Source organism: Ascidiella aspersa, chromosome 1 (assembly GCF_963924565.1).
Source record: "Ascidiella aspersa chromosome 1, kaAscAspe10.2, whole genome shotgun sequence".
NCBI classification, from domain to species: domain Eukaryota; kingdom Metazoa; phylum Chordata; class Ascidiacea; order Phlebobranchia; family Ascidiidae; genus Ascidiella; species Ascidiella aspersa.
The window spans coordinates 6,168,393-6,178,197 of record NC_139447.1 but is presented as its reverse complement, the minus strand read 5'-3'; the positions used below and the strand labels follow the sequence as shown (position 1 = coordinate 6,178,197).

The window sequence follows — 9,805 nt, the reverse complement described above, 5'->3', positions numbered from 1 at the left end:
CCTTTCTGAGTTTGGTTTTGGTCCGCGACTTTAAAAAGGTTGCCGACCCCTGCGCTAAATATTCCTGCTTGTACAATGCTGACATCAATATAGGCTACGTGAAAAGTTCTTTTTAGGTAAACTGCGGTACCATACATTGTACAAGGATAAAGTAATGCGTTTTTTGGCGCTTTAATAAAAAAAATAGTTTCAATGCGTTCGAAAATAGTTTTGTGTTTTAAAGGTCTTTATTATTCATTTAACTGCGTCGTTTCGTTTGAAACCTTTTATTAACCGCACTGGGGAGGAATTGACGGGTTTGCGCTTGTAAGAGAGAAATATGGAAAAAAACTTTGAGAACCACTGAATTAGTCTTTTCAGATAAACTGCGCATTCTACAAGAATCGAGGACTATGTAAATTAGTGCGGAAAATGTTTTTGAGAGTTAAGTTTCCACCGAGAAATGGCCTATGTGTTTAGGGCAAACATCTTTTTTAAGTTATCAAGCGATGAAAAGCGCCTCGAGCTACGGATATTACACACCTCAGAAAACCCAAAGTAGTCCTAATTGGAAGAAAGCTAATACGTGACGTTACGTAAATGAGATATCAAACCTACACTTGACTTCAATTTCACCGAAAGCGGTCAGTTGCAGACTTGGACAACTAGATTTATTTTAGCTTTTAAAATTTAAATTAGAATTAAAGATTAAGCATTTCAGTTTTTACAAATTAGATTCGAATTAGGTCAGTTCAAGTTTTCACAAATTATATTAGAATTAGAATTACGGAATTCTTGAAAAAGCGAATTTGAACTGGATTTTCATTTAATTATTTACAACCAATTTCGTTTAAATCGCGAATTATTCTAATAAGAATGTAAATGGTTAATATTTGTGTGTTGATTTTATAACTTTTAGCATAGCATATGCTTTTTAGACTGTAAAAATTACATACAAGTCGTTCCAACCAATGGGTTTTAATTCAAACTCTTTGTTTTGACTAAAAGACTAAAAATGCCGTTGGACAAGTAGCATTTTTGGAAAATCCTAGAAATTTTATCGTCGATCACCAAGAAAACTAGAATTATCTAGTGGTCCAAGTCTGGTCAGTTGTTCGTTAGCTGAATGTAACGATTTATAATTATTATATACGCAAAAAATATTGAATAAAAAGTTTCTGAAATACGATTTCATTAAAGTTTTCTTCCTAAATTACGCTAATCTACTTCGTCAAAAGCGTAGTTGGAATAAGCGAAACCACACGACAATGCCCAAGGCTGCAGCAAAGTGGATGATGTAAAAATCCGCCTTTAAATACACTTGGGCCATGTTGTTGAGGTCGGTCCAAACGGCTGGAAATGGATCTGGATAAACCGGTTTCGAATTAGACAGGGCTCAAAAACTGAAATAAATACTCGACCTCCACGTTTGCGACGCTGAACATTTTAGACATCGTTTTGTACCATATTTCTGAACCACCGGTCGCCTTTAAAAGGACGGCAACCCTTTTTCTTTCAGATTTTCATAGAAGGATGTAGATGTACTATCTAAGACTCTTGATGGACTTTTGCCGAGACATTTCACTATTTGGTTACAACTAGAAAACAGGCATTTAACAAACTATTCTACAACAGGTTTTTTTATAATAACCAACAAGATTTGATGGGATCTCACAGATTAAATAGATTTTTCATCTTTATTTTTTTTTTTTGGACACTGCATATCTTATTTATTGCTCTTTAAAATTAATTTAATATTTACCAGTAACATAGCAATACCCGAAATAGTATCAACTTAGCAGCTCAAAAGTGGAGTTTCCGATACAACAGTAGACTTGTACGACAGCAATAACAAATGTCAGACGCTATTTGCGATGGACGATCGTTTGAGTGGTTCCCAAGTATATAATCGTATTAATAAGCGCTGTGCCTTCGGGCAACAAAAGCTTAAGTTTCGACGCTTTTACTTGTTGCGAGCGTCAGAATAGAAAAAGAAGAGTAAAACTTTATAACAAGACAACGCGTACAACTTTCCTGGCCATTATTGCAATGTTTTCGTAGAATCAAAGAGTTTTTTAGTTGTAGAAGAACGAGACAGTCTTCGTCGTGTAGTATTTTCCACAGACGATTACGAGGTTAAGGGTAATTCAGAGTTGCGAGTTTATTATTATGATATTGGTCACCGTTACAGTTCCTTATGGTTGAGCTAACCGGACTATGGGGGCCGGGATATGGTTGATTTGCCAGTGACCAACCGAAAAAATACTTTTACGGGATATTCACCGTTTAAATATTCTCGGACGGTTTTAATTTATCCCGACGGCTACTCATAAAAAACATAGGCAGAGCAGATAAACAAAGACGACCTCAATTTGATACATGTTAAACAAAAATTGTCCGGAGTGTTATAGTTCCTATTTTTGCGTCAGTCTGTGTTGTCATATATTTAAGTCGGACTTTTTGCTATTAAATGAAGTGTTTTAATGAAAGAAAGTGCTTCAAAACCGCACTAGTCGCGTCATATTAAATTGTTTTCGTGTCGAAAAGTTTCCAATAACTTACCTAATGACGTCATTGTCGTTCGAAAAGTACAGTGAGCAAGCTGATGAGTAACGAAATTCTTTCTAGAATAGTTTACAATAAATCGGAATTTGACCAATTATCACGCCCATTGATACAAAAAAGTCTTTTTTTCTTACTCAACTAAATTTTGGGAATTTTTGATTTTTTAAACTATGAATATATTTATTATCAATAATTATTTAATATGGGCAGGATATTAGACAACTCTTTTGTTGGTAAACAGTGTCCAAACAGAACCACAAAGGGTATGAAAAAGATCTACAAACAAATTTTGTAATTTATAAAAAGCAAAATACTAATAGTTACGCAAAATGCATCACCAGTTCTGCTTGAAAACCTAATTCGAAAAAATATATATAATACAAGGTGTGATTCATTTAAAAAGAATCTTCAAATATTCTTATTTTGACAAGCTGGTAAGAGTAGGAAAAGTTGAGGATGCCTTCAAGAGTCATATATTCAATAAAATTTTCTGAAATCAAGGAATAATATATTAAGGCTATTTTTTGTCTAGAAAGTTTTATTAAAAATAAGCCGTCGGTCGTAGTTTGCTCAGGCGTGATGTACTCTAAAATAAGCTCTATTTATATCCCACGAACCAGGTTTCCATTATATAGAGTTAAACTTGTAAACCGAACGCGATGCGTGACTTGCTCGTCGCGAAGAAGCTCGCTCTTCCTCTGCTTCTCCTCCTCATCATCAACCTCTCCACGGCGTTGGTTCCTCCGGACACTCGCATCCGCGGCTGCGAGAACTTCCTCGACTTCCTCACGCGAACCGCAGTCCAGTACTCGGCCTCCTACTTCGCCGACAACCCTCGCGGCAACGGCACCTCACTAGACCCGGGGATGGTGGACCCTCCGACGCCGGCTGCCCTCTTTAAGGCCTTCTACGGAACCACGGCCACGCCGGCCAACTTCAAGGAGGCCCTGCTGCAGATGTACTACGCCGACCCTGGACGCTTCGGCCCGGCAGATGACCAAGACCGCAATCTGATCCAGCTGCGCTCCAACATCTACACCTACGCTCAGGCGTCGAGCTGGCAACTGGCGAGGCGCAAGTTCGGAGTGCTGGTTTACCTGGGACTGACCGACCTGGCCAGCGCCTCCCGTGATTGGGTGCGCTTGCGCTGCTTGCGCAAACAATACGTGAAGCTCGCTGAGACGTTCGTCGTCACCGAGCTGGAGAAGTGAGTTTTGAACTCGATCGTTCGATTTTGTGTTAAACTAAATGTTCTAAACGAAAATAGGAAAAGCTTGTTAAAGCGAAATGGGAGATTAAACTTTTAACTCGATCGTTCGAACGCTGTTGTTTTGTATGAAATCGACTGTTGAAAGCAAAATGGGAATCTCGTTTAAAGCGAAATGGGAAAAAGAGAAAATGAGAAAAGCTTGTTAACAGCGAAATGGGAGATTAAAGTTTTGAACTGAATTGTTTGATCTCTGTCCTTTTGTGTGAAATCGAATGTTAAAAGCAAAATAGAAAAAAGCGATAATGGGAAAAATTTGATAAAAGCGAAATGGGATATTAAAGGTTTTTTTAAGTTTTTAAACTCGACCGTTCGATCGCTGTCGCTTTGATGTGAAATCGAATGTTGGGAGAGAAATGGGAAAAAAAGATATACGCGATAACATGGTGTTAATATCGCTACTCGTCGGCAACTAGGTTTATATCGGTACTGATCGGACCGAAATAAGAAGTGAGATTTAACGACGTGTGTTTTTTTCCTGCGAAAGTTTACATGCGTGTGAAACATCGGACTATTTTCTAACGTGAGGAGTTCTCGACGTTCTCGCGCCAAGTGGCATTTGTCAAATGTATATGTAAACATAGCAAAACAGATGCCGACGTGCTGATCGAGACATGGTTAAATTTAAACTGGGGCACTTTCAAACGATTCACGGCAAGGTTGTTTGTGTGTTTATGAGAAATTTAATACTGGTGGTCAGAATTAATTTATTCCGCTTCATTTTAAAAAGTTCTATTCTATGGCAACCAGAAGTGCAATATTTCTAGAAACTATATACAGCCATCGACTTGCAGCCGCACCGCGTTTAAATCCCGGACAAAACGCGATACGTGACAATACGCTCTGAGTAAGGATTTCCACACTTATGACTGTTGTCCATGTTTTTTCGGCAGGATTCGCAACGAGATCGGCGAGTTCAGGTTCGGCCGGTTCTTGGACCTCGGCTCCGGCACCACCCTGGCCTTCGTGGTCGACGACACGGGAAGCATGGACGGCGAAATTGAGGCGGCCAAAGAAAGGGCCAAGGTTGGACGTTGCTTGTATTACGTATATTTCAACCAGGGCTGCAAAGTTTTGAGGTCTTTGCGAAAAGCGGATTTCACTTTTTGTTAAATTAAAAAACAAATGTAGAATCACTTCGGTATTTTTCAAGCTCAATTGACCTAAATGACCAATCCAAATAAATTAGAGATAACGTTCCAAACGCTACTGGTCGTTATTTTGGGTATGTTGTGTTTTTGTTTGTTCGAACGATTTACCAAAGATTTTATATTCATGACATTTTTCACAGATGATCCTTCGTCAGCGGCAAGGATCGTTGGACCAGGCCCAGGACTTTATTCTCGTTCCTTTTAACGACCCCGGTGTCGGACCCTTGACGGTCACCAACAACCAGGACGTTTTCACAGCAGCCATAGAAAAGTGAGATTGACGAGAACGTGAACATAAAAAGGGTCGAGACTACGAGACTTCCACTCACATTATGCGTACCTGAGTTTTTACCAAGCTCCTTGAAATATTCACCCCCACAAAGCAACACAATTTCTTCGTATACAAACAACAGTAAAGGTGTTGTTTCAGGGATGTCCGATAATATCGAAAGCAGACTTGTACAACTGGACAATTCTAGTTTTCTAATTCATTGAATTAGAGCAAAATGCGGCTAATTTGAATTCTAATCTAATTTGTAAATTGCTTGTGCGCTCTCATTCTAGTTCTAATCTAATTCGGATTTTACCAAAAAATGCTACTTTGTCCACCGGCATTTTTACTTTCTTATTACAGTGAAAAAAAAAATTGAATTCCAACTCTTTGGTTGGAACGTAATTTTCACAGTCTGAAAAGCATAATATATGCTAAAAGGCATCACAATTAGCACACACATATTTACCATTCACTTTTTTATTAGAATAATTTGCGATTTACTGAAACTGATTGTGAATATTCAAATGTAATTCTAGTTCCAATTGTAGTTCAAATTCGTTTTTTTTAAGAATTCGGTAATTCTAATTCTAATCTAATTTGAGAAAACTCAAAATGATCTAATTCTAATTCTAATCTAATTTTAAAAAGCTAAAATAAATCTAGTTGTCCAAGTCTGATCGAAAACTGATACCCGACGCCCAGCTGTAGTATCGGTACCGATCAGACACCAAATTACTATAGGAATTTCAGACTTAGTTTACTATCCAAAAAAAAAGTGATAGATTAACATCTTGAGGTAACTATAAACGTTTTTTCACTAAAAGCAAATTAGGGCTTACTAATCTGAAAAACATGATCATGGAACGTTTTGATTTCATTAATTTTGCTAGAATAAATCGTTTTCAGACCAAGATATTGTAGGCAATGAATATTTTTAACTGAGCATTGTTTTACTTCAAACGGTTCAAGCGACTTTACAGTTAAAATATCTTTGCAGATGTCACGTTAATATCAACTAGTTAATAAGACAAGTATCCTAGAAACCATCGTGATTTGGACTCGTGACAACTTACCAACTCCCCTTTTGAATATTATGTGATGAAAAAACTTTTTGTCATAAATCGACGTATATGCTGAGAAATTTTGTCAGTTAGATCTTCAGTTCGGAATATATAGCGCGTTAGAACCTAAATATTTCCTTGATAATTACGAGATTTGGTATTGGATCGGATCGCGATACTTTTTGTCCAAAATATCGGTATCGGAATGTAATATCAAGTATCGTACATCCGTAATTGAAACCACTATTTCAAGATTTTTTTACACACAGCCTTCACGCTGACGGCGGCGGTGACACTCCTGAACTGGCGATGCGGGGAATTTCGTTAGCGGTTGAAAACAGCAGGTTCGGCTCCACTATCTTCGTGATAACCGATGCGGAGGCGAAGGACATCGAACTACAGGTTGGACTAACATTGGATAGTCACGATGACATAACTAATAGTATTACCCCACTTCACCGTTGGATGATTTAATTCCTTCCTTGACCCTGTTTTTGTCTGTGGAACTACATCGAACTACAGGTTTCGACTGAGATGAAATATTCCTAGATAATAGTATTACCCCAACGGCACCGTTGGATTTTTTAATTCGTTTCTGAACCCTGTTTTTGTCTGTGAATCGGTTGAGCAAAGAAATAAAAATTTTACGTTTTTAATGCGGATTTTATGTTTCTTATGCACATAACTACCCATAAAATGCCGTAGACTCCTATAGGTTTACTGTACTTGTATCAAATAATAATCTAGCTCATGTTTGAATTGCTTGATGCGGGGGTGTCGGTGGCAATATACAGGCGGCACTCCGCTCCGCCCAGTAGATTAACCGGTTAAGCGCCCAGGCGGCACTCCGCTCCGCCCAGTAGATTAACCGGTTAAGCGCCTTTTCTACAAGCATGGAAACTGCCTCGGGCCTTTCGTCGGACTTCGTAAAAGTTAGTGGCAGTCTCCTGTATCGATCCTATCTTGCGATCGGTTTGCCAACGCGCCATATTAGAGGTTACAAGGAACAGGAATTCTCACGAATTACGCATGAATTTAAGACAGCATATTGAAGAAGCCCTCAGGATCCATAACAAAACTGAGACGTGTGGAGATGGGCACGAATCTTGTTGACTTCACGTTGGAATTTATTTTCTTCCAGACCTATGTTTATCAATAAAAGATCCACACACATATGTGTGTTAACAAGTGAGATCTAGCTTTTCTAAAGCTGCTTTTGGACCAACGACTACAGCTTACGTACCATTAGTACACCGAAAATTATTGCAGTCTCACCGAATCTGTCGATCAATGATGCAAGCAGGGCAGGCTAGAAAAACAACTAGCCTTCTGTTAGGTTCGAACTCACGACCCTCGGTCAGACCTAAGTTTTACGCGATTCTTTGGCTTTTACTTTCCAAACGAAAACACCTTATTTAAGCTTTAATTTTAAACGATAACCAAAAAGACAAGCATTTAAAGTTAACTCATTGTTTATTTTTTTATTTCAGGATCTGGTCGTGGCTCAAGCCAAGAGAAAAAATATCAAGATCACTTTTCTACTGACACAAAATATCTATAAAGTCATGTGTAGTGGAAGAAGCCATCCGTAAGTGATGAGATATTGCAAATTTACTTTCTAACTTTGGGCGTAATGGTTCGAGGTTGTAGTAAGGCGTAGTAAGAATATGAAAGCTCATACAGAAATATTTCCAACATGATGTTGAAAATGAATATAGAGTTATTCGAAACGTTCAAAATGATAACTTCTGTATAGGCTTGGATGTTCCAATTATTTTCTAACTCTTCCTAAATGCTGTTAAAATATATAAAATCACATTTTTAGGTTTCGTTAAGCCCTATTTTTAGGATGACGGTTTAAAAAATATTAAACTAAAAAAGTTAGATGTTGAATATACAGTATGTAGATTTTAACTTTTAATACAATGCATATCCTGGGGAATTCGAACCTTCACCCATATATCTGAACGTGTGTGTATCCAGTGGGGTGCGGTATCTTCAAGAAATTGATGCTTGCACTAAACTTGTTACCAGAGCCTAATGGATTAAAAGCACTTGAATACTGACGTCACGTTATGACGTAACTTTGTAACGTCGTTTTTTAAATTCTTCATGATTCTGCACACAAAAATCCCAGACCCGCCCGTCAATTAAATCTATACAGATATTAGTAAATATCAGTTGTTGTAAACTAATTATTTAAATAAAGTACCAGTCAAGTTTTTTGTAAAATAACTTGTTTTCAGTTTTATTTAATAAAATACTTCAATCCAAGTCATTTTTTCAAAAAATTGAATTAAGTCAAGTCAAGTTAGTTAAAAACAGTGACTTAAGTGCACTTAAGTCAAGTCAGTCATCACAACACTGGTAAATATACATAGACATTACTCGTACTCAGGGCCGAATTAGCGGTGAAGCCTAAGGCTGTTTAATAGAAAAGGGACTAGTTTTGCAAACTAAGCTATAAAAAGTAATAAAAAATAAAGTACATGCATGAAAAATTAAAATTATTGACTGCAACAAAAAGTAACCTTAAAAAAGGGCCGAATTTTTCAAGGGCCTAAGGGTATAGCCTTAGTAGGTTAATACGCACGGCACAGTATCCATACGTAGCCCCGTATGGTTAATGTTTTGATGGTTAATCAGCTAATCGATGTTTAGTACAACACCCCGTTGTTTTACGTATAGCGGCCCCGTGGGATCGCTTGGCTATCGACGTTGCAACACTCCTTCGTTCAAGTTCGGCCGGGAGCTGTACAACTACCTGGCGGAAAGCACTGGTGGAAACGTCCTCGTCGTCTCCAAGTCGTCTTTTTTCAGCGCTACCGAAGTGATTGACAGCACGATCAAGCAGGGCGTCGTCGATATCAGCTTCGAGGTTCTTTCGAGTAGGTGGCGGGGTTTTAAGCATTTACCTCTATTTTTATCATGGGCTAACATCGAAAATTAAAAACATAGCCGGATTGATGTTGACGACAAGCGATGACTCTTTTTGCAGAGAATGTCGATTTATTTCGTGAAAAATTTAGCGAGAGATCTCGGCAATTAGGTGTTAATATGGCTGAATATTAATTTCCATGAAATATATACAAGTATTTTTCGCTAAAAGTGTGTTTGCTTTGCTGAAGCCAATTCAAGGAATGTAAAATAATTAGCTTATTAAAGGCACAACTTTCGGAGCTATTGCTCAAAAACAATCTCGGCGCGCCAATTACGTCCAGGTCGCTTAAAACGGCGATGAACAGATCTTTTTTCGATGTATGATTTATGTTCTCGATACAAAGGTCGCAAACTAAAAGTGCTTTGCGATAAAAATTAAATGATGTATTAAAGCAACTATAACAGACCTAGGCAAACTACGACCCGGCCTGCCAAGCAATATAATCCGCCCGCGATCAATTTTCAATAAAACCTTTTTCGGCAAACATTAGCCTTAACCTTGTTTTATTGATTTCAGAATTTGTTATTGAATACATTAGACTTGTAACAAGGCATCTCACCTGTTACT

The 9,805-nt window shown here is 37.9% G+C and overlaps 1 protein-coding gene across 1 annotated transcript in view; it reads left to right on the top strand.

Annotated features, from left to right (window-relative positions):
- The first annotated feature begins 3,169 nt into the window (after window positions 1-3,169).
- The window catches only part of LOC146166749 (inter-alpha-trypsin inhibitor heavy chain H3-like), a 31,655-nt gene continuing 25,019 nt past the window's right edge, over window positions 3,170-9,805 (top strand). The window contains exons 1-6 of the mRNA XM_083381693.1: window positions 3,170-3,751; window positions 4,705-4,837; window positions 5,103-5,233; window positions 6,567-6,699; window positions 7,788-7,885; window positions 8,986-9,185. Of these exons, the coding sequence (XP_083237819.1) occupies window positions 3,204-3,751; window positions 4,705-4,837; window positions 5,103-5,233; window positions 6,567-6,699; window positions 7,788-7,885; window positions 8,986-9,185 (1,243 nt within the window). The 5' untranslated portion in view covers window positions 3,170-3,203. The remainder of the gene's footprint in view (window positions 3,752-4,704; window positions 4,838-5,102; window positions 5,234-6,566; window positions 6,700-7,787; window positions 7,886-8,985; window positions 9,186-9,805) is intronic.